The sequence below is a fragment of the Rhineura floridana genome, chromosome 2 (assembly GCF_030035675.1).
Source record: "Rhineura floridana isolate rRhiFlo1 chromosome 2, rRhiFlo1.hap2, whole genome shotgun sequence".
Lineage (NCBI taxonomy): Eukaryota > Metazoa > Chordata > Lepidosauria > Squamata > Rhineuridae > Rhineura > Rhineura floridana.
In genome coordinates, this window is record NC_084481.1 from 182,345,581 (window position 1) to 182,370,744 (window position 25,164).

The 25,164-nt window shown below is 42.5% G+C and overlaps 1 protein-coding gene across 1 annotated transcript; it reads right to left on the bottom strand.

Annotated features, from left to right (window-relative positions):
- Positions 1-23,967: 23,967 nt before the first annotated feature.
- Positions 23,968-24,839, bottom strand: LOC133378380 (ADP-ribose glycohydrolase OARD1-like). The gene has a single exon (XM_061613221.1). The coding sequence runs from the start codon at positions 24,706-24,708 to the stop codon at positions 24,256-24,258; it is 453 nt and encodes a 150-aa protein (XP_061469205.1). The 5' UTR covers positions 24,709-24,839; the 3' UTR covers positions 23,968-24,255.
- Positions 24,840-25,164: the final 325 nt, after the last annotated feature.

The following is a 25,164-nucleotide window of genomic DNA, read 5'->3' on the forward strand; positions in this document are numbered from 1 at the left end:
CACTGAAATCCAGGAGTTATACATATTCAAAAAGAACTTGAAATTAAAAAGATGAAAATTAAAAGAAAGAAGAAAAAGATGAAAAGACCAGAAGAAAACAAGAGAAAGAAAAGAAAGAGAAATTAATCAGCTTTGCATCTTTACTGATTAGTAGACAGTGCACATTTATATAAATATAATGTCCCTGATTAGTCAATGAGGTCAAATAAAAGAAAACAGGTTGTACATTGTTCTGAATTTTGGAGTTCCAGTGGTTTATGAATAAATTTCATTTTCCAATCAATTTATAAGGACATTCAGTAGTGGCCGGTGTGGTGGGGCGTTGCTGCCCTCCTGACATAAGCATAAGAGGAGCCTGCTGGATCAGGCCAGTGGCCCATCTAGTCCAGCATCCTGTTCTCACAGTGGGCAACCAGTTGCCCATGGAAAGCCCACAAGCAGGAGTTAAGCACAAGAGCACTTTCCCTACCCTACGGTTTCCAGCAACTGCTATTCAGAAGCATTCTATCTTTGAAAGTGGAGTGGAGAACATAGCCAGGACTGGTGCTAAAGGGCAGCCAGGTCGGACCCTGGCTGAGGGGCCCTGAGGGGCCCCTCAATAGGGTGGGGGAGGAGTAGCGCTCCCCTTCCGCGATCTGTGACATAGTACTGCCGTGGATCACAGGGAGAGAGCTTCCCAGCTGCCCATCTGTTTGCTGGCTCCACCTATCCTGTCTTTTATGGCTGCGTGCGCAGGGCTGCCATTAACCAAGATGGTGGCCAAGGTTTCCCTAAGGTGCTGATGCCCCTGCCGCCATCTTAGTTGATGGTAGGGATGCACTTGCATAGCACGCATGCATGCCATCAACCAAGATGGTGGCGAAGGCATCAGCCCCTTAGGGGAACCTCGGCTGCCATCTTAGTTAATGGCAGCCCAGTGCGCAGAGCCACAAAAGACAAGAGACAGGTAGGTGGAGCGCACGTGTGTGTGTGCGTGCCGGGTCCTGGGGCAAGCTGGTGCCCAAGGACCCCAGCATGCCTGGATCCAGCCGTGAACATAGATATCATGGTCTTTTACAACTCCCCAGTCACTTCAAAGGAGATTTGAGCAGGAGAGTTTCACAGTAGAATGGGCCTGTGGTCAACCCCCCTCATCAAGATAGGATTAATGTACACTTACATTATTCCTTGATGAACTCTGTCACTGCAGCTTACCTCTGCATGCTAGGGTGGGGCAGGGTGGAAGCATGGGCAGAAGCAATCAGGTCGTTGTACAGCCCCAGCTTTGCCATCATCATGCCTTGCCCCAGCACCATCCTACCACACCAGCCACTATTGAGTACATCTTTAGTGAATTTCAGGAGAGCCAGTGTGGTGTAGTGGTTAAGGGGTTGGACTACAACCTGGGAGACCAGGGTTCAAATCCTTACATAGCCATGAAGCTCACTGGGTGACCTTGGGCCAGTCACTGCCTCTCAGCCTCAGAGGAAGGCAATGGTAAACCACCTCTGAATACCGTTTACCATGAAAACCCTATTCGTAGGGTCACCATAAGTTGGAATCGACTTGAAGGCAGTCCATTTCCATTTTAGTGAATTTCATTAGTTAATTGTGCATTGTGTGAAGGAGAATACTTTTTGTCTGTCCGGAACCTAGTACTAACCAGTTTCATTGGATGACTCCAGGTTTTCTAGTACTGTATGGGTGAGAGGTGTTTTTTTTCCCTGTACAATTTATGTATGCCACAGCTCTACACCTCTATATACGCTGACAAAAAAGGTATAAAGTCTGCTGTGCTCTGTGCTTTAGAAGCTAACAGATTTATTAGGGCATAAACATCCATGGGTGAATGGATCTGGCCCCAGTTACCCATGCTCTAGTATCATCTGGGCTAGATTATGACAATACATTACATGTCAGGTTGTTCTTGAAAAATATCTGGAAACATCCGTTTCTTTAGAATGCAGTGAGCCAGGCTATTAACAGAAAGCAGGCGCCACAACCACATCATGGAAGTATGGAAAGAGCTGCACTGGATACCAGCTTGTTTTTGACTCAATTCCACATGCGGGTTTGGGGCTTTAATGCCCTAAACAGATTGGGATCAGAGTATCTGAAGGACGAACCTGCCTGGCAATTAAGTTTTTCAACAGAGATCCTTCTCCAGGATAATCTGCCTTCAGAATGTAGGTAGGACACTCCCAAAGAGAGGCTTTTCTCAGTGCTGGCACCCAAATTATGGAACTCCTTTCCTAAACATGACCACTTGCCTTCTTTGTCTCTTTCTTTGATAATGTAGACAAAACAAAGTCTTTTCTCAGAATATGGGTAGCAGGGCAGGAGAAAGCATGTTTATTTTATATAAGTAAAAACTCCAGTTTTATATAGCTGCAGACTCTCCATTAACAGCAAATGCTTTGGGAAACACAGACCATTGGTCTATCTAGCTTCATATTGTCCGTACTGACTGGCATGGCTCTCCAGAGTTGCCTTCAAGGGTCTTTCCCAGCCCTACTTGTAGATGCCAGGGTGGAATCTGGGACCCTTTGCTTGCAAAGCACAATCGCTACCACTGAGCTATGGCCCTTCCTCGCAATCAAAGCCCCTTCACAATTCCTCCTAAGGGACCCTTTGCCAAACTGTGTTTGTGAATCTGTATGGTGTTACAAATTTGGAGCAGGTTTATCTGCTGCTGGTTTCTAATTAAAAGATGTAGCTGTTGTTACAAGCATGGGAACACAAGAGGCCGCTTTCAACAAAGATGCCACCCTGGGCTCCTACTGGGAGGAAATGTATAAATCTAATACATAAATAAGTAAATAAATAAATAACACAAGTCAGACCATTCATCCATATATCTCAGGGATGCCCACACGGGACTGGCAGAAACATTCCGAGGTTTCAGATCATAGAGTTTCCAAACCATGCCTGGAGATTCCCAGGACTGAAACTAGGACTTTCGGCATGCAAAGCATGTGCTCTACACACTGAGCTGCAATCCCTCTCTCAGCTTTTGAGTGGCATCTGCTTTGCTTTTCAGGATTTTTGTTCCCCCTTTTTGGTGTACTGGTTTTTATGCCTCCTGGCTTATTATAGAAACGTTATCCTGCTTGCCACTTTTTTTTTTACTAGGATGTTTCTTGGTTTATTTTGTTAGATGCCTTCAAACTTCTTGTTATTGTTGTTATATGCCTTCAAGTCGATTACAGCTTATGGCGACCCTAGGCCTCAGCGACCTCCAAGAGCATCTGTCATGAACCAACCTGTTCAGATCTTGTAAGTTCATGTCTGTGGCTTCCTTTATGGAATCAATCCATCTCTTGTCTGGTCTTCCTCTTTTTCTACTCCCTTCTGTTTTTCCCAGCATTATCATCTTTTCTTGTGAATCATGTCCTCTCATGATGTGTCCAAAGTATGATAACCTCAGTTTCATCATGTTAGCTTCTAGTGATAGTTCTGGTTTAATTTGTTCTAACACCCAATTATTTGTCTTTTTTGCAGTCCATGGTACCTGCACACCACATTTCAAAGGAGTTGATTTTTCTCTTATCTGCTTTTTTCACTGTCCAACTTTCACACCCATACATAGAGATCAGAAATACCATGGGCTGAAGGATCCCGACTTTAGAGTGCAGTGATACATCTTTGCATTTGAGAACCTTTTCTAGTTCTCTCATAGCTGCCCTCCCCAGTCCTAGCCTTCTTCTAATTTCTTGACTATTGTCTCCATTTTGGTTAATGACTGTGCCAAGGTATTGATAATCCTTGACAAGTTCAATGTCCAATCTTCAATGTCCTCATTGTCAACTTTAAAGTTACATAAATCTTCTGTTGTCATTACTTTAGTCTTCGTGACTTTCAACTGTAGTCCTCCTTTTGTGCTTTCCTCTTTAACTTTCAACAGCATTTGTTTCAAATCATTACTGGTTTCTGCTAGTAGTATGGTATCATCTGCATCAGGGCCGGTTGCAAAGTGCAGCCAGGTTGGGCACTGGCCCAACGGCCCCTGGAGCTACAGGGGGGCCCTCAGCTGCCCCTCCGCTCCCCTTCCACAATCCGAGGGCCCCCACGCCCTCCCCCACACCCACACCTACCCTCACCTACCTTTCTGCTGTCTTTTACCATTGCCCTTTACAAAGATGGCGGCCGTGGTTTCCCTAAGGTACTGAAGCCCCTGCCGCCATCTTAGCTGATGGCAGAGATGTGCGCACGTAGCATGCACATGTGCCATCAACAAAGTTGGCAGCAGAGGCGTCATCCCGTTAGGGACACCACAGCCGCCATCTTCGTTAAGGGAATGGTAAAAGACAGCAGAAAGGTAGGTGGGGGCATGGGGGGCCCATGTGTGTGTGTGTGCGATGTGCACATGCGCACATACACGCACACACATGCCAGGGGCCAGGGCAAGCTGATGCCCAAGGACCCCGGCATTTCTGGAGCCAGCCCTGATCTGCATGACTTAAATTGTTGATATTTCTCCCTCCAGTGTTCACACCTCCTTCATCTTGGTCCAATCCCACTTTCTGTATGATAAGTTCTGCGTACAGATTAAACAAATAGAGTGATAAAATACACCCCTCCATGTTCTGTCCTTACAGTAGCCTCTTGTCCAGAGTATAGGTTGCGCATCAGGACAATCAAATGCTGTGGCACCCCCATTTCTTTTAAAGCATTCCATAGTTTTTCATGATCTACACAATCAAAGGCTTTGTTGTAATCTGTAAAGCACAGGGTGATTTTCTTCTGAAATTCCTTGGTCCATTCCATTATCCAATGTATGTTTGCAATATGATCTCTGGTACCTCTTCCTTTTCTAAATCCAGCTTGCTTGCTCCATATATATTAAAAAATTAGGACACAAATAATTAAATAAATAAATACTTAAATGATCATAGAATCATAGAATAGTAGAGTTGGAAGGGAACTATAAGGCCATCAAGTCCAACCCCCTGTGCAATGCAGGAATCCAAATCACACCATTCCCGACAGATGGCTGTCCAGCTGCCTCTTGAATACCTCCGGTGTCGGAGAGCCCACTACCTCTCTAGGTAATTGGTTCCATTGTCATATGGCTCTAACAATTAGGGAGTTTTTCCTGATGTACAGTCAAAATCTGGCTTCCTGCAACTTGAGCCCATCATTCCATGACCTGCACTCTGGGATGATTGAGAAGAGATCCTGGCCCTCCTCTATGTGACAACCTTTCATGTACTTGAAGAGTGCTATCATATCTCCCCTCAGTCTTCTCTTCTCCAGGCTAAACATGCCCAGTTCTTTCAGTCTCTCCTCACAGGGCTTGGTTTCTAGTCCTCTGATCATCCCTGTTGCCTCCTCTGAACCTGTTCCAGTTTGTCTGCATCCTTCTTGAAGTGCGGAGACCAGAACTGGATGCATTATTCAAGATGAGGCCTAACCGGTGCTGAACAGAGGGGAACTAATACTTCACGCGATTTGGAAACTATACTTCTGTTAATGCAGCCTAATATAGCATTTGCCTTTTTTGCAGCCACATCCCTTGTTGACTCATATTGTTGACAATTCCAAGATCCTTCTCACATGTCGTATTGCTGAGCCAAGTATCCCCCATCTTATAACTGTGCATTTGGTTTCTTTTTCCTAAGTGTAGAACTTTGCATTTGTCCCTGTTGAATTTCATTCTGTTGTTTTCAGCCCAATGCTCCAGCCTATCAAAGTCCCTTTGCATTTTGTTTCTGTCTTCCACAGTATTAGCTATGCCCCCCAATTTTGTATCATCTGCAAATTTGATAAGCATGCTCTGTACCTTCTCATCCAAGTCGTTAATAAAAATGTTGAAGAGCCCTGGACCCAGGCCACCCAGTTTGAGAAGAAACCATTGATAAGCACTCTTTGAGTATGATTCTGGAGCCAGCTGTGGATCTACCTGATAGTTGTTCCATCTAGCCCACATTTAGCTAGCTTGCTAATCAGAATATCACGGGGCACTTTGTCAAAAGCTTTGATGAAGTTGAGGTATATTACGTGCACAGCATTCCCACAGTCTACAAGGGAGGTTACCTGGTCAAAAAATGAGATAAGATTAGTTTGGCAGGATTTGTTCTTCATAAATCCATGTTGGCTCCTAGTAATTACTGCATTGTTTTCAAGGTCCTTACAGATTGACTGCTTTATAATCTGCTCCAGAGTTTTTCCAGGGATTGATGTTAGGCTGACTGGTCTGTAATTCCCCAGTTCCTCCTTTTTGTCCTTTTTGAAGATAGGGACAACATTAGCTCTCCTCCAGTCATCCGGCACTTCACCAGTCCTGCATGATTTCACAAAGATAATAGACAGTGGTTCTGAGAGTTCTTCAGCCAGTTCCTTCAATTCTCTAGGATGCCATTTATCGGGCCCTGCCGATTTGAACTCATTCAAGATGATTAGGTATTCCTTGACCGTTTGTCTGTCAAGCTCAAGGTCCAATCCTGCCCCTTCTACTTCATGTTTTCCGGGAGGGTCATAGACCCTTTTTTGGGACAAGATTGAGCCAAAGTAGGAATTGAGCACTTCTGCCTTTTCTTTGTCATCTGTTATCATTTTGCCATCCTCACTGAGTAGCTGTGCCACCATTTCTTTTCTCTGTCTTTTACTATGGATGTACCTGAGAAAGCTTTTTTGTTGCTTTTAGCATCCCTCACTAACCTCAGCTCATGCTCAGCTTTAGCCTTCCTGACACCATCCCTGCAATTCCGTGATACCTGCCTCTACTCTTCCTTTGTGGCCTGGCCTTCTTTCCACTTCCTGTATGTGTTCTTTTTTGTTTTCATGTCTTCTCTAAGCTTTTTGTGAAGCCACATTGACTTCTTCTGCTGTTTCCCTCCCTTTTTTCCTTGTTGGAATTGCTTGCCATTGTGCTTTTAGAATTTCCTTTTTTAGAAATCAGCTTTTGTGAAGTCCAGGCTGCGCGTATGGCTACTGTCAGCTTTTGCTTCTGTTAAAATCACGAATTCAACTATGGTGAGGTCACTTTCCCCCCGAGTTCCCATAACTGCCACTTCATCCACCAAATCATCTCTATTGGTTAGAATCAAGTCCAGGATAGCAGATCCTCTGGTTGCTTCCTCCAGTTTCTGTAGGAGAAAGTTATCTCCAAAAGAAGTCAGGAATTTCTTGGAGGGGCCATGTTTGGCAGAATTTGTCTCCCAACAGATATTGGGATAATTGAAGTCCCCCATTACTACTACATCATGCCTCCTCAAAACATTGGCAATTTGCTTTTCAAAGGTTACATTCTCGTCTGCTCCTTGATTGGGTGGTCGGTAGTAGACTCCAAGCACCACATTCCTTTTATTACTTGTCCCATTAATTTTAATCCAGATACTCTCAGTGGAGCTACCAAGCTCATCTTCCTGAATTTCTGTGCAGGGATATATATTTTTAACATGAAGTTAGCCTGCTAGTACTATCTATTTATTTATGTTGTTGCACTTGTATACTACCCATCCAGCCAGGTTTTCTGGCCAGTTTATGTAAACAATCAAATACAAAATACAATTCACACAGAGCCAACACACACACACACACAACCCCTTGAAAACTCAACTGCAATTAATGTTTCCCTTACACGGGCTTTAAGTTTGAATGGAGGGATTTAAGCATTAATAATTAAATTAATAATAAAAAATCTACTAGACACCATATGTGATCCAAAACACAGCTATTCTTCAAAATTCACGCTTTTCTCAATGTTGTGATGCAGTACCATTCTCCAATCAAATAATGTGCACAAAATGCATATATTTAGGGGGAAATGTACATTAAAATGCACATATTCATGAAAATAACATACAAAAATGCAAATTATCAGGACAATTGCTTGCACAAAGGTGTATATATTTGAAGAAATATTAAAATGGTGATGAATTTTTGTGACGACTTCTTTCAAAAACTGATATGGAAGTGTGGAGAACTGAAGGCTGGAAAAATGAGAAACTGAGATAAACCAAAACTGACAGATTCAGCCATCCCAAAGGTCAATGTCCTGATTGCCACAGACTGGCCTAGGCACAAAAGAATGAGTTGAACTTTGGTGCAAACATTCAGTTTGCAGCAAGATAAGTTCTCAGATAAAGGAAGGCTGCTGTTCCTTTTGGAATGCATCTCTCTCTCTCTCTCCTTCCCTCTCTCCCCTCCTTCTTGGAAATATTGTACACTATTCTTTCCTCTTGGCTGCTCTGTATTGACAGGAACAAACAGAACCCCTTCATCTACCATACAGAACAGCTGAACACAATCTCATTTTTTACAAGTTCTTTTATAGCCTGTGTGGAACAAAAGAAAATGAGCTTTACTTGTGGAAGTGAGAAATCTTATTTCATAAGCTGTGTACAGAGAAGAAGGGGGATGAAAAGATGCTGCAATTGTTTTTTAATATTGACTCTGTTTATTTTGTTGTTTTTTTAATTTCAAGTTTATTTTGAATTGAAACAATGCCATGCCCTGCATGAAAAACTTGGTTTGAAGGATGTCACAGGAGAAAAAAATGGATGTATTCTTAATGCTCTTATTTAAAACTATGATCCAAATTCTGAAACTGTGCTTCAGGACTCATGGCAAGACTTAAAAACGACAGCAACGGCCATTCTGGATTCCCTAGGAGTGGGAACTATTAGCACTAGGTTTGCCAGGGCTCTACTGCGAATGCTTTCCACTCCCAGGGATTCCGGAACTGTTGCAGTTTGGTTGTTGTTAGTTTTAAATATTGCAGCCAAGACAAATTCTAGTAACGTATTTATTTATTTATTATTTGATATATACCTCGCCCTTCCTCCCAGCAGGAGCCCAGGGCGGCAAACAGAAGTGCTAAAAACACTTTAAAACATCATAAAAACAGACCTTAAAATACATTAAAACAAAATGTAAAAACATTTTTTTAAAGCTTTAAAACATCTTTTTTAAAGGGTTAAAAACATTATAAAAACATATTAACAAGCAATTCTAACACAGACGCAGACTGGGATAGGTCTCAACCTAAAAGCCTTGTTGAAAGAGGAAAGTCTTCAGAAGGCGCCGAAAAGATAGCAGAGAAGGCGCCTGCCTAATATTCAAGGGGAGGGAATTCCACAGGGTAGGTGCCGCCACACTAAGGGTCCGTTTCCTATATTGTGCAGAACGAACCTCCTCATAAGATGGTATCTGCAAGAGGCCCTCACCTGCAGAGCGCAGTGACTGACTAGGTATATAAGGGGTAAGATGGTCTTTCAGGTATCCTGGTATAGGGCTTTGTACACCAAAACAATGGTTTGTAATGGTTTGCAGGCATGGCCAGTGCCAGAGCCCAGTGCTGAAGGTGTGGTGTGCACACACAAAAATGCTCTGTTCATCTAGGTCTGGGATGGGAAACCTCAGACCTAGGGATCAGATGTGGCCTTCCAGACATCTCTGTCCAGCCCTTGGGACTCTGCCCACATCACCACTACCCCATTTCAAGAAATTAAACATGACATCCTCCCCCTTTTCATTCAGACACAGGAACCCATACACATTTACAGGCAAGAATCTCTTATTCACTCACTCAATATACAGTTTGAATTCATTAATTTCAGGTAAGACTTTAGGAGACACGATCAAGTGCTGCACAAGTCTAAATACCCTAAATCTACTGCAGTCTCTTAATCTACTGCCATGGTCATCCAGGTTTTCTGAGCAATCAAACATGTCTAAAATGATTTCATCATGCACATTGATTATGGTTCATATTCAATGAGTCCCCAAGTGCTGATTTAACTGTTTTACTTTATATTGTCTCTGCTACTTTTTACTAAGAACTAAAGAAAACTTTGACCTGGTGATCATAGCATAAGATTCTATCATCCCATCCCTATCGAAATCCATAAAACTTTGGGTGTTTTCTAAAAAAAAAATAACATTAAAAAATTCATTGAAGTTTAATTCATCACAACTGTTCTTCCAGGTTTCAGTACAGTTTGTTGGTAACTGTAGGGAGAAGAAATAATAATACAGAAATGAGGGGGGAGTCATTTATACTGTTACAGAACATCTCCAGGATCTTAGCTACCATTTCTAACCTTAGCCCTTTACAAATGTTATAAGGAGAGAGAAGCAGGATCACATTTTTGAAAGCTTGCTCACTAGTAGTTTGCAACATTTTGGTTGCTTCTAATAAAGACACTGCCTGATTGTGGATTTTGACAATTTTCTAATGGGCTAAAAACACTTCCCATTATTTTTGTCTGAGCTCCATGTATTTATTTATTTATTTAATGGATTTATATTCCGCTCTAGTTCAAAAAATTTAGAATTCAGAGCGGAGAACAGTAAGGCATAGTCCAGTACAAAATACTAAATAACACAATTAAAAATATGAAAGTATATCTACTAAAACAATTTTCTACAACGTTTTCAATCAGACGTTGAAAGCTTGGTAAAATTAAAATGTTTTTATCCGGCGCCGGAAATCGATGATAGAAGTGGAAAGTCGTATCTCGGGCGGAAGCTGGTTCCATAAGGAGGGAGCGGCAACCGAGAAAGTCTTATTTCTGATAGCCGTGTGTCGGATGGTAAATGTTGATGGAACAATCAGAGTAGATTCGGTGGTCGATCTGATAGGACGGGAAGACTGGAATTCAGAAAGACGATTAGTCAGATATATCGGTGCTAATCCGTGTCGGGCTTTAAATGTTAGAACCAGAATCTTGAACTGGTGCCGGAATTCGATGGGGAGCCAATGTAGATGATAAAGAAGGGGCGTGGTGTGGACCCACAGACTGGTTCTAGTGATCATTCTTGCTGCTGCTCTTTGAACTAATTTAAGTGGTCGGAGTGATTTTGCAGGTAGTCCGATGTATAGGGAATTACGATAGTCTAATCGCGAGGTCACTAGTGCTTGAGTAACTTTTCTTAAATCAGACATTCCCAGAAACGGTCGAAGTTGATGAACGAGTTTTAATTTAGCAAAAGCCGTTCTAGAAACAGCCATAATCTGGGGTTCTAAGGTCAGAATTGAATCCAAAATTATGCCCAAGCTACGGACTTGAGTCTTTAGGGGAAGGAGAACTCCATCTAGTGAAGGTAAATTGCCTAATTCTTGTGGAGGACTTTTTCCGATGAGAATGACCTCTGTTTTTTCTGGATTGAACTTTAGTTTGTTCCTGTTCATCCAGTTTTGTACTGCCACAAGACATTGATTAAGGGGATAGACAGCATCTTTTGCATTTGGTGGAAAAGAGCAATAGAGCTGCGTATCGTCCGCATATTGGTGATAATGAATTCCAAATTCCTGAATAATCTTACCTAAAGGTCTCAGATAAATGTTAAACAACATTGGGGACAGGACAGAGCCTTGTGGGACGCCAAACCGTAGGGGCCAGGGTGTGGAATGATAATCCCCGAGGGCAACTCTCTGAGTCCTGCCCTCTAAGAAGGAGCGGAGCCACTGTAAGACTATACTTCTAAATCCTATTTGATATAGGCGATCTAAAAGGATGTCATGATCGATAGTATCAAAAGCGGCAGATAGATCTAATAGAACTAGCAGGGATAAATTACCCTTATCTAGTTCTAGCCGAAGATCGTCCATTAGAGCAACTAAAGCTGTCTCAGTTCCGTGATTCGGCCTAAAGCCAGATTGAAAGGGATCAAAGCCGCAGGTGGAGTCTAGAAATGTTTGTAATTGAGTGGCTACAGCTCTTTAGATGACTTTGCTCAAAAAAGGCAGATTGGATACTGGACGGAAATTATTTAACAGTGCGGAATCGAGAGAAGGTTTTTTTAATAATGGGGTAATAATAGCTACCTTCAGACATTCAGGTAAATAGCCTTGTTGGAGGGAGGAGTTGACAATTACACTGAGCCAGTTAGCTAATTCAGCTCTAGATATTTTTATGAGCCAGGAAGGGCATGGATCGAGTGGGCAAGTAGTGGGATTCATTCCCTTCAGAGATTGGGAGATGTCTTCAGGGAGAACAAATTGAAAGGTAGAAAAAAGAGAGGAGTCATGAGTTTCAGATGTAGTATTATTTTCGTCTGTCGTGGTGGTATGATCTAAGATAGAACGAATCTGATCAATTTTAGCCTCAAAGAATGTCGCAAATTCTTGGCAGCGAGCCTGAGAATGAATTGTATGCGAAGCGGATTGTGGCAGATGCAGGAGATTATTCACTATGCGATAAAGTTCTTTTGGTTGATTATTCGCTAAAGCAATTTCCGTTGAGTAAAAGGATCTTTGGGCTGCATGTCTAGCTGAGGTATAAGTTTTAACGAATTTTTTGACAGCAACCCGATCAAGTGGATCCTTTGTCTTTTGCCAACGACGCTCTAATTGCCAATAAACACGCTTCATTTTTAACAGTTCTGTTGAGAACCAGGGAGCAGGTTTAGGTCTGGCCATTTTCAATGGACGGAGAGGGGCAATTGTATCTATTGTTTCAGACAACCTATTATTCCAGATGTTGGTAAGAATGTCAATTGGTTCTCCCAAATGGACATCGGGGTAGTCTTTGAGTCTGGATAAGAATACATCTTGGTCTAATAATCTTCTGGGGCGATATAATTTGATAGGAGGCGACGTCTTAGCTGGAGAAGGCATAAATGATAACTTAAATTGGATCAGGTAGTGGTCAGACCAAAACAATGAGGAAGTGACAATATCATCAATTTGAAAGTCGTTCGTATCCGAAACTGGCTGAAAAATAAGGTCAAGGGTGTGGCCAGCAGTGTGAGTTGGGGTCCGTACTAATTGTTGGAACCCCAGAGTTGACACTGAAGTCATGAAGTCCTTTGTTGATCTTAGGGAGAAAGATTCTGCATGGATGTTGAAATCTCCTAACACTAGAAGATTCGGGGATTCCAGCATCAATCCTGAAATTAGGTCAAGTAGTTCAGATAGGGAGGTAGTTGAATAGTGAGGTGAACGATAAATTAATAGGATTACAGTGGGATTCTGGTGATTAAATTTTAAACCGAGAGATTCGAAACCAGGATGGTACTGAGATGATAGCCTAGATAGAGAAATAGCTTTGCGGTGAATAATGGCTACACCCCCTCCACGATTATCTAATCTAGATTGATGGAAGGCGGAATATCCTGGGGGGCAGAGGCAATTTAGATTAACACTCCCTGCATCTTCCAGCCAGGTTTCAGTTATGCATACGAGATCAGCATGTTCGTCTTTAATAAGGTCATAGATATTCAAGATAAGGTCTGCATCTCTCCATGTGATCACAGAGTTTACTCCTGCTACCTTCTCTTCAGTACTCACATTACGGAGGGGGGAACTAGCCCTCCTTAATAAAATCCACAACATCCATGGTCCTGACTCTCCCCAATCTTAGCCAAATCATGGCCCTGTATACTTCTAAAAAGTGTACTGATGTGGGGTGACACAAAGGGTATATGATGATGGTGGTTATTTGAAACCATCCTTCAACCCAAATGTATACAGAATTTAAAATAAAATACAACATATAATCACAAAAAGATAACCAATAGCCATCACTAAAAAAAATCAGCAGCAAATAATCCAACAGTATGTAGCTAACAGTCATATCAACGGTCTCCAAAGGCCTGACAGAATGAAAATGTCTTCAGTTGACATCTAAAAACCAATCACATCTCCACGAGGAGGGAATGTGGGGACACCATGACAGAGAAAGCCCCACCCCATATCCCACCAGATGTCCTCATTTCTAGAGGGCTATTTCATCTCCTTTTTCTTTTGATGTTCAGGATGCTGCCTGTCCTCTAAAACATCTGGTATTTTGATTCTGTGAGCTGCATGCTCTGAATAAAATGTTCCCCCTTCTGACCTCACACTGGCAGTACAAGATGGAGGGCAGCTGGGTGCTGCCTTTCTCATTGGCTGAGGCTGCCTCGAGGCCGGTGTAGGGAGGAAGAATGGAGGATGAAGAGGGAGGAGCAAGCTAGCTAGCTCTCAAAACATGCGCATAGGGCTGCAAAGGAGCTTGAACTGCTGCTACCATCCAACCTTTTTTTAATCTGGTCTGTGCAGGATAGTCAGAGCTCCAGGTGCGCACCAATTTAACCAAAGAATGCAAGGATGATGTATACAGACTTCATTAACAGCAAAATGGGGGAAAGAAACCAGCTGAGGGTGGCACAGAGTGAGCAGAAGTGCAAGCACCAATAAGTGTTTGTAACAGAAGGAAGAACATGAGACTGATCAGGTGCATTGCTGCAGAACTGCAAAAGCAGACTAGCCAAAAGCATCCTGAGTAAAATGCTTCCTTTTGAATAATTTTGGTACCTTGTGTTTTATTCAGCATTCTTATTTTGGAATGTAATAGTCTGTGAACAGTGTTAAACAGAAGCAGCTCTCTTGAGTGGGGCAGAGCAGTTATGCTAGCTTTCTGGCAGGTGGGTTGCTGTTCTTTACTGGGAGGGGGAAGGGGGAAGTAGCAGGGAGATTGGTGCAGTGCAAACGCACTGGCAGGAGTGCCCGACTGATGTTAAATAAAAAGAGAGAACAGGTAACGGTGGGCCTGAGGTAGTGTGTAATGCAGAAGTTTTTTTAAAAAAAAAGCAGTGATCATCTTTTGTTCATTGGCAATGGTGTTTCAAAGAAGGGTTGTTACATTGCAAATTTTAATCTATATTTTTATAATTAGCATCTGGACAGCAGACTGAGCAGACACGCAGGTCACCTGGTCACAGTTTTTCCCACTGTGGTGAGTTGTATTGCATTTTTATTTAAATTCTATAAATTATGTGTGCATCTGCATATATACATACGAACTAGCACCTGCAATTAGTGTCCTTTTGTCCTCCTTTTTTGGTGATGCAAATCCTGTTTTTGTCAATGCATAAAAACAAACCTCTGCTATCAGCAGGATCACCAGCAGGGTCTGCCGTGCAGATAAGAACATAAGAACATAAGAAGAGCCTGCTGGATCAGGCCAGTGGCCCATCTAGTCCAGCATCCTGTTCTCACAGTGGCCAACCAGGTGCCCGGGGGAAGCCCCCAAGCATGACCCGAGTGCAAGAACACTCTCCCCTCCTGAGGCTTCCGGCAACTGGTTTTCAGAAGCATGCTGCCTCTGACTAGGGTGGCAGAGCACAGCCATCACGGCTAGTAGCCATTGATAGCCCTGTCCTCCATGAATTTGTCTAATCTTCTTTTAAAGCCATCCAAGCTGGTGGCCATTACTGCATCTTGTGGGAGCAAATTCCATAGTTTAACTATGCGCTGAGTAAAGAAGTACTTCCTTTTGTCTGTCCTGAATCTTCCAACATTCAGCTTCTTTGAATGTCCACGAGTTCTAGTATTATGAGAGAGGGAGAAGAACTTTTCTCTATCCACTTTCTCAATGCCATGCATAATTTTATACACTTCTATCATGTCTCCTCTGACCTGCCTTTTCTCTAAACTAAAAAGCCCCAAATGCTGCAACCTTTCCTCGTAAGGGAGTCGCTCCATCCCCTTGATCTTAAAGCACAGACTGGCAGGTACTGGGAGAGGCGATCCTTTAGATACTTAGATCCCAATCTATATAGGGCTTTATATACAAAATTCAACACCTTGAATTGAGTCCAGTAGCAAGGAGGAGGCAACCATTGCAGTTTTTGAAGGGTTACTGAAATGTGATCCTATCTGGCAGCACCAACAAATTCAGCACTATCAGCCCACTGGATTCAAAGCCTATGACTATGAATAATATGAGACATATAATTAAATTAATCAGAAAGGAAGGAGAAGAGTTGGCAGTGTAGTCAAAAACAGTGAGGCAAGAAAGCTTACCAGTGACAGAAGTTCAGTTGCTTCTTTTCCTCAGCCAGCCCCATCCCAGCTCAGCTGCACTCAACTTGCTAAGACACTAGACTTGCATAAATCTATTGTGGAATACCCTACAACAGGATAGCCAATGTAGTATCCTCCAGACATTTTGGACAGCAACTCCTGTCAGCTCCAGAGCATGGCCAATGGGAGCTGTAATCCAAAACCCATGGAGGCTGCCATGTTGGCAATTCCTGGTTTGTGGTGTCACCTCAAGCCCAAGAGCTGATGGACTTGCCAAAGGGTAAGTGAATAGTCAGTAGTTTCTGATCCATAGACTTCCATAAACTGTCTTCTTCAAAGGAGGATTCTCAGAAGCATACCTTGAATTTGGAGACACTCTGCCTGGGAATATAGGCAGTCTCTTCTTCTGATCCAGATTGGTCACATGAAATCTAACTCAACTGATTGTCTATGTTCCCGGGGTGGGAGAGTGGGGGAGGACCAGAGATTTGCAGGCCATGATTGTGGGGCAAATGTCATATTGGATGTTTGCTGGTTGTTCTGAAGGCCTAAAAACCAATAGGCTGAAACGTGTCAGGTTTGAATATACAACAAATTCCTATTTTTCCTAGCATCTTGGTTTTCGTCCCCCCTTTTTTTCCTGGTTTGGATGCTAGCCACTCCTCTATGTTGCTGTTCTGAATTATAAGTTATAGATATGTTTGTCTCCATCCCTGGAGGCTGAAATGTTCACATGAGAAAATGTAATCGAGTTTTGAGACACCTTAAAAATGAAGAAATCTATTATGGCATTATGCCAACAGAAATCTGTCAGTTTTAAGGTGTCACAAGACTATTGGTTTTGCTAGAATGGACTATCCTTTCAGGAGATGAGAAAATATATTCTAATAAACTGCTAAGAAAGAAAAGAAAACTAAAGTACAATTAATGCAACTTTTTAACCATATGAATTACACAGCAAACTTACATCAGAGGCCAGCCACTTGTTCATTAGACTCATGTCTATCTTGGCTGATAAAACTGGGGGAGTCCTACATCCAGCATTGCTTCTCGGTACCTGAGTGGCAGCTGTGGCTAGGAATGTGTTTGCCCAGGTTTGACTGGTGCACCAGCAGCATCCCTTCCTGGAGAAAGAAGATCTAGCCACAGCACTGACAGATTAGATTACAACAATGTAATCTTTAATGCCATTGAAGAATGTTCAGAAACTGCAGCTGGTGTCAGAACCCTCTTTTCGGATCATATTACAGTGACACCTCAGTTAACGAATCCCCCAGGAAAGAAGCTCCTTTTAACAAAGTCTTTGTGGGGGGGGCACACACTCTGACATAAAATGTGGCTCTTTGTCTATTGGATTGTGGCTGCTTCAGGAAGCTTCTGCTGGGAGGAAGGGCGGAATATAAATCAAATAATAAACAAACAAACAAATAAATAAGTTGTCTCAAACGTGGCTGGAATGGTGCTCCCTGCGAGGTGGTGCAGATGCCTTTGCAGCAGAGTGCTTCAGATGCCCTGGAAGCACTGTTTCCTGTAGGCACGTCTGCTCAAGTGTAGGGGAGGATGACAGAGAGAGAGAGAGACCAAGCACAGGGTGGTGGTGGTAGCTGCCCCTTGTCTGCCTGTCTGCTCAAGTGTACAAAGAGGAGAACTATGCTCAAAGCTTTAGGTTGCTATAGCAAGATGCTACATGATAAAAGAAAAAAGGCAAGGCAGGCATCTCTGGATGCATTTTGGAAGAAGCCCTCAAGTGTCTTACAGTGGTTCTGATCCTATCTCCAAGGTCACTCTCAGAGAATAGCATTGGGTGACTGTCTTTCAGCCCCCTGGCAGTTGTGCTGTGGGGTGCTGCAGGGTACCATCTTGACCCCCATGCTGTTTAACATCTATATGAAGCCCTTGGGAGTGGTCATCAGGAGATTTGGGGTGAGGTGTCATCAGTATGCTGACAATACCCAGCTCTATTTCTCCGTAACATCTGAATCGGGAGAGGCCGTGCAAGCCCTGGACTGGTGTCTGGACTCGGTGGTGGGCTGGATGACGGACAATAAACTGAGTCTGAATCCTAGCAAGACGGAGGCACTGTGGGTTGGTGGTTCCCAGATTCAGATAATTGGTCAGTTGCCTGCTTTGGATGGGGTTGTACTCCCTCTGAAAGAGCAGGTTCATAGTCTGGGGGTGCTCCTGGATCCATCTTTGTCGCTAGAGGCCCAGGCAACATCCATGCCTAGGAGTGCCTTTACCAGCTTTGGCTGATAAGACAGCTGCAGCCATTTCTGGACCGGGATAGCTTGACCACTGTTGTCCACGCACTGGTAACCTCCAGGCTGGATTATTGTAATGCACTCTATGTGGGGCTGCCCTTGAGGTTGGTCCGGAAGTTGCAGCTGGTGCAAAATGCGGCAGCAAGACTGCTCACTGGGGCCTACATGTTACCTTGCTGCTGAAAGAATTGCACTGGCTGCCCATTTGCTACACGGCCAAGTTCAAGGTTCTAGTTCTGGTGTACAAAGCCCTATACAGCTTGGGACCAGGATACCTGAAAGACCGCCTTATCCCTTATATACCCAGTCGATCACTGCACTCTGCAGGTGAGGGCCTCCTGCAGATACCATCTTATCAGGAGGTCCGTTCTGCAAAACATAGGAAATGGACCTTTAGTGTGGTAGCACTTACCTGTGGAATTCCCTCCCCTTAAATATTAGGCAGGTGCCATCTCTGTTATCTTTTCGGCGCCTATTGAAGACTTTCCTCTTTCAACAAGCCTTTTAAGTTAAGACCTATCCCAGTCTGCATCTGTGTTGGAATTGGTTTTAATATTTTTTTAAAAAAAACCTTTCCCCCCCTAAACAATATGTTTGTAATCCTTTTTATTTAAGATGTTTTGAAAGCTTTTTTTAAAAAATGAGTTTAAAGTTGTTTTGTTTTGATATATTTTAAGATCTGTTTTTATGATGTTTTAAAGTGTTTTTATTGCTTTTGTTTGCTGCCCTGGGCTCCTGCTGGGAGGAAGGGTGGGATATATATAAATAAATAAATAAATAAATAAATAAATAAATAAAGTGTTCTGTATGCAAGGCTTACCTGACCTGGTTGTTTCATTTCAGACATGCGTATTGTTAGGTTTGAATAAAAAGTTTGCTGAAATATGTTGAACTGCTCTTCTTTTTTTGTGGTGGAGTGGCCCACCATTTGTGTCAAACAAATACCACCAAAGTTCACTTTAAGATCTTTGGAGTTTCTATCATAGCTAAAGATATAATTCTCATTATCAATTTCCTCCCATAAGCCGGATGAAAAAAGTATATTGTTATTAGGTCCAATTCTTGCATTAAAGTCCCCCATTAGGATTATGTGCTCCCCCTGCTTGGGGGCTTTCTGCTGGCTTCTTCCGGTAGGGATCTTGCCAGCGTGAACTCCGCAGCCACTGACCAGTCGGCACGGCTGGTCCAAGGGACCTCTCTATCCCATCTAGATGCAGACACAGGCAGCACAAAGGGGAGTTGGAATGCTCCGGGGATGTGTTAAAACCTTTGTCCTAAATTTATGAATTATAATTCATCAGTTTCACCTTACAGTCGCCCTTTTGATATTCCTTTGCTGCAGTAGTAATCTTATGCTCCATTACAGTGTGTTCTGGGAAGTAGAAATGTTTTCCAGCCAATGGCTCTTTACAGCACTACTGTGTACATGTGTGTTGCTTATTCCCACCAAGGAGCGAGCCCCGGTCGAAGAGACTGGTGCCATTTGATGATCTGGGTTGGGGCAGTCGGTGGTGGCTGGACAAAAATCCACTCTGAGTAGCATGGCATCACTAATCCATCATCTCAGTCATCATGGAGAAAGGATCTCTCCTCCAGGTCTTTCTCCGCAAGATCCATTCCTTTGGACTTCTCCTGTGCCCATCCTTCTTCTCACCCACATTTATTTATTTATGCATTGCCTATTGTAAATTGTAAATTTGTTTTTATTGATGTATTTTTATATTGATGTATTTTTATGTAAGCCGCCTTGGGGGCCTATTAATAATAATAATAATAATAATAATAATAATAATAATAATGTGGGCTCTAGAAGATTTAGATTCTAGTTCTATGATATACGACTACATGTCTCCCCAGGCCCATTTTATACTGTTCCTGGAGGAAGGGGGAAAATATAAAAATTGATAAACAGAAGGAACAAAGATCTAAACTCAAGTAAACCACCCACAGCAATTTTTCCACAAGGCTGGAACCATCTAATGGTTGACTGAAGGGAGGTGGATATCAGTATAGCCAGGCCTGCCTTTGCTCTACCTTTTCCATTGCCCGGCTCAGCAAGAATATCAATTATCAAGTAACCATTCAGATCGATTTTCTTAGTAAACTAAGTTTCCTGGATAAAAATCATATCATAAGATCTTAGAAAATCAAGAAATTCTGAGTCCTTTTTTTTGTTGCCCAGCCTGCTACATTCCATGTAAGGATTTTAAGCTGGTTGTTAGTCATATCCCAATCTTTCTGTTTAACCCCGGGCCATCTATTAAATGGAAAATTTAAAAAGCTAAATAAAGGATCATCTTGATGAATACTCTGTCTGTCGAGCACAACAATCTGGTCCAACTCCCCATTCTCATCCACGAAAATGGATCCCATTCCTTTTGGGGGCTTAGTTGGCACCTTACTAGTTGTAACAGTTTCCCATCTTGGTAAATGATCATAGTGACCCCAGATAATTGGGTGTTAGAACAAATTAAACCAGAACTATTGCTAGAAGGTAAAATGATGAAACTGAGGTTATCATACTTTGGACACATCATGAGAAGACATGATTCACTAGGAAAAACAATAATGCTGGGAAAAACAGAAGGGAGTAGGGGGGAAAGAAGACCAAACAAGAGATGGATTGATTCCATAAAGGAAGCCACAGACCTGAACTTACAAGATCTGAACAGGGTGGTTTGTAAAAGATGCCATTGGAGGTCACTGATTTATAGGGTCGCCATAAGTCCTAATCAACTTAAAGGCACATAACAAGAAAGGCTATCAGTAGCTACCACCCACGATGGCTATGTTCTGCCTCCAGTGTTAGGCATCAAAGTGCTGTTGTGAAAGTGCTGTTGTGCTCAGGTCCTCCTTGTGGGTTTCCCAGAGGCATCAGGTTGGCCACTGAGACAACAAGTTGCTGGACAAGATGGACTTTTGATCTGATCCAGGAGGGCTTTTCTTATGTCCTTGGTTTCTGCCCTTGCTGATCAACAGAGCAGTACATTTTGCCTGGTGCGTTTTAATCACCATGAACTGACCTGGTTGGCCAATGTTCATTCCAGTTCTGAATTCAGTCATAACATTGAACCCGAAAATGCTGAAACACATGATTCACTAATCCTGGGAAACCTTCAACAACTGCATTGAGTGATGAGTTATGGTCCTGACCTGTGTTGGAATATTCAGAAGACAAGCTCACCAAGCCAAAATGCCTTCAAATAAAAGTCAACCATAATGGCTTCACTATGCATCCAACACATGAAAACAGTTCTGGGAATGAGCCCTAATAGACCAGAGGAAAAGATGCAGTCTCCTAGTGTTTCAAAAGGAGTTGTCGTAAGAGGTGAAATTCACAATTCCAGGTTCTAAGCTGTTTGATCAGCCCACTAAGCCACACGGCACACAGCCTGTTTAAATCTGTCAAAACAATGCTCCTCAGGGGTGTTGTTTTGATATCAAGCAGACACATTCAGATGTCACCCTCAATGTGTGAATTCTTACTCAGTGTTTAGTATTAATAGTGACAGCATCAATATTTAAAAATAAACAGAGTTGTGTAGTTTTTATGTTTGTCGAAATAATCACTGCCTTGAAAGGGGGGAGAAAAACCCTCTTAAAACATTTGTTACATTCCAAATGTGAATGCCTTCTTTTGTCATCTAGTATGATTTCATTTGCAAAATAATTGTCTTCCACACTGCCAGGCGTATGGCTACAAACCAAACTATTTCAATAAAACCTTCCCCCCCCCCAAGAGCTCTCGGTTTGTGACAAATGGATTCCTGTGCTGTATTGTTGAGTATAGGGAATCACCTTCTCCATCCTGCTGTGACTTGTGGTAACCCAGAAATATTTAAAGTTGGAAGACAGCCTGCAGCTTAATGTTGAACCTGGGCTTTTTGTGTGAGTGATGTCGAATAAAACCAACAAAGCTAAATTTTCTTCCCCACTGACAGCAGGTCCACGCAGCATAGGCTGATGTTTTGACACTGCAAGAAGTTTCCAACGAGACTCGGTAGAAGAGCTTTAATTCTCTGTCAGCAGAAATACTAACACTATGCATTTCAGATAAGAAAGCTACAGCACAACATGGTGAAGAGCAGCTATAGGGAATCTGAAGAATTAAACGTTCATTTCCCCTCCCCATCCAAAAGAAAGTTAGGCCTGCCTACTAGTTAGTTATTGTAAGAAGACTGGCAACAGCGCTCCCATCAGTGCAACAACATGGCTGCCCCGTCCAGGTAAGCAACAGCAAGGGGTGTAATGTGAGGGGTCCATGGCTCTGTTCCACAAAAGCATGGCTGCTGCCCAAAGTCAAGTCAGGCTTGACTGTTCTCTCTCTCTTAATTAGTTAGCTAAGCTTGTTCCTAACTATCATCTACAAGCATTACAAGCTTCAATTTTGCATGCTTGAAAAGAAGATAACTCAAATGTGCATCCCCTGTAGAGCATTGGTAGCCAGCACCACAAGGGGGTTTGGCTAGGAACAGGGAAGAAATTCAATTCTGGTAGGGCTGAGAGAGCACCCTGTCTGAAATCCTGGAGAGCCACTACCAGTCAGTGTAGACACAATACTGAGCTAGATGAACCAAAGATCTGACTCAGTATAAGGCGGCTTTCTATTTTTCTATCAGGATGTTTCATTTTAATTGCTGTAAACCACCCAGAGAGCTTTGGCTATGGGGCGGTATATAAATGTAGTAAATAAATAAATAAATAAATTTTAGAAACCTCTATCTTCCTGAGTTAGTCCCCACTGAAGAATGAGTGGAGCAGGCTTCTTCAGATATGGATGGGCAAGAAATTGAATTCACTTCGCATTTAAAGGCAACCCTATCTAACTCACACGTTCTAAAACAATATACAAACCGAAACACAGCCATCCTTCAAAATTTACCCATCTCTAAATTTTGCAGTGCAGTTCTTCAACCAAGTGATACATACAAAAATGCATATACTAGGATACAGTGTGCGTAAAAGGCATATAGTAATGAAAATAACATACAAAAGTCCATTGTACTCTGGGGAAACTGCTTTACAAAGATGTCTGCATTAGGCAAAATTGCATACAAAAATGTGTACGTTAGGAGAATTCCCATTGAAATGCTGATGAAGTTTCATGAGAATTTTTAAAAGAAAAATTTGCAAACTGATGTGGAGATGTGAAAAACTGAAGTTAACATTGGAAAAATGAGAAACTGACACTGACAGATTTGCTCCTCCTAGACAATAGCTAGTTGTGTCCCTCCACTCATGGAAGGCCCTTTGGTGATAATGGTGGTGGTGGTGGTTTTAAAAAAAACCTTCCGCCCAGCATGAGCCCACAGCAGCAATGATCCAGCAGAGAGGCTTCTCTGAACATTACAGGTGGAGGTTTTGTTTGGTTTTTTGCTGATTTCTCCCTTCTGCAGCCTCCTGCAGCCCCCCCCCCCAAAATCTGCTCAATAGGATTGAATGATGTGGGAGGTGGTATAGGAGGCTGCAGGAGAAAAGGGGATTTGAAGAAATCAACCCCCCCCTTTCCATTCATAGAAGTCTCCAAGAACCATCCATAAACAGAAGAGCACAATTTGATACAACTCAAGGTCATTTGCTTTTTTAATCTTATCAGTAGCATAAACATATTTTTGCTTCTGCAAGTCAAGTCAATCCATTATATATGGTATATATCTGTTTTGTAAGCAGTCCTACATTTTAAATTTGATGTGTTTATATGATGTTCTGTATTGGGGGAGACTGCCTTCTTTTCTACACTGGGAGGGGGAAATCTTTTTCAAATCCAAAGGCCACATTGCCTTCTGGGTGACCTTGTGGGGGTTACGTGACAGCGTTGACAGGACCAGAGGGAAAAGTGGGTGGAGCAACAGATATTACTCTATTTTGCATGCTTGAAAAAGAAGATAACTAAAAATGTGCAGCCCCTGTAGAGTGGTAGAGCATTGCCGGCCAGCACCACAAGGGGTTCTGGCTAGGAATCAGAGCTTGGAAAAGTTACTTTTTTATTTATTTATTTATTTATTTATGAGATTTGTTAGACGCCCATCTGGCAGAGGTTAATCTGCCACTCTGGGCGACTTACAACCAAACACAAGTACATTCCATATAGACATAATCAAAATCCTAAAAATTAGAGATTAAAAATTAAAAGCTTTAACTATAAATTTCTACAAAACACTGTCTATGATTGGATATTAGTAATGGTGAGAAATGTCTGAAAGAGAAAGGGAAATAGAACAAAATCACATCACCATCTTTTCACAAATCAGTTACAAACACAGAATACAAAAGGATAATAAATTAAAGGGTATAAATTGTAATGCTAACATCTGTATCCTCAAATACTTCATCAAGCATTGTTGAAACTTTACTCCAATTCAGGCGGTCAAGTCCACACCCAATCTTCGGCATAGAAATACAAGTTACAGCATTATTAAGGCAATGGATTTTCATCGCTTCCAAGCTCTTCCGTAGATTGTCATAGGTAGGCTTATGAAAGTATTTGTTCTTTGTAATCAGATAGTCCACATATCGATTCTCTCTCTTCAGAACAGCCACATCCCCAGTCTTCTTTTTCTGGTTCAAGAGCTCCTGAACACCACCAAACTTCTTCTTAAAAATGGCAGCTATGCCAGCACTCATATGACAATCCTCACTGATACAATGAGCCAAGGAGTCTGTTCCAGGACATGTAAAAAGGTCTCCCTGTATGTACCTGATTCTTTCTTCTTTTGCCGACCGGGCGCTAGCCATGATAGTATGGAGGACTTTTCAGGATTTCTTCAGATATAAGAATCTAGAAATGAAAGTGGCGATATCCGCCATCCAAAACACGCAAAGGCCTTCCTCTTGTTTCGGCTCTCTTATCGGTTTTGGCTAGCGAAGGGGTTTTTTGAACTACAACTCCCATCAGCCCAATCCAGTGGCCATGCTGGCTGGGGCTGATGGGAGTTGTAGTTCAAAAAAAGTAACTTTTCCAAGCTCTGCTAGGAATATTGTCGGTTATATTTCAGCTATGCCAAAGACAGGTTTCTACACACACACATTTCTCCTTTCAGGCAAGCGAGATGCAATATCATAGTTCACGGACAGCCAGGCAAAAACACTTGAAGAGAGCATGGAGCAGGGCCAGTGAGGGGTGTGGCCTGGGAAGAAGGGGGTTGGGCTTGGGGAGAGTCCCAAGGTCCAAACAGAAGGGCCTGGAGGGCC

What these genes read in the sequence shown, in the direction of transcription:
- LOC133378380 (XM_061613221.1), bottom strand. Translation starts at nt 24,708, where the DNA reads ATGGCTAGCGCCCGGTCGGCAAAAGAAGAAAGAATCAGGTACATACAG.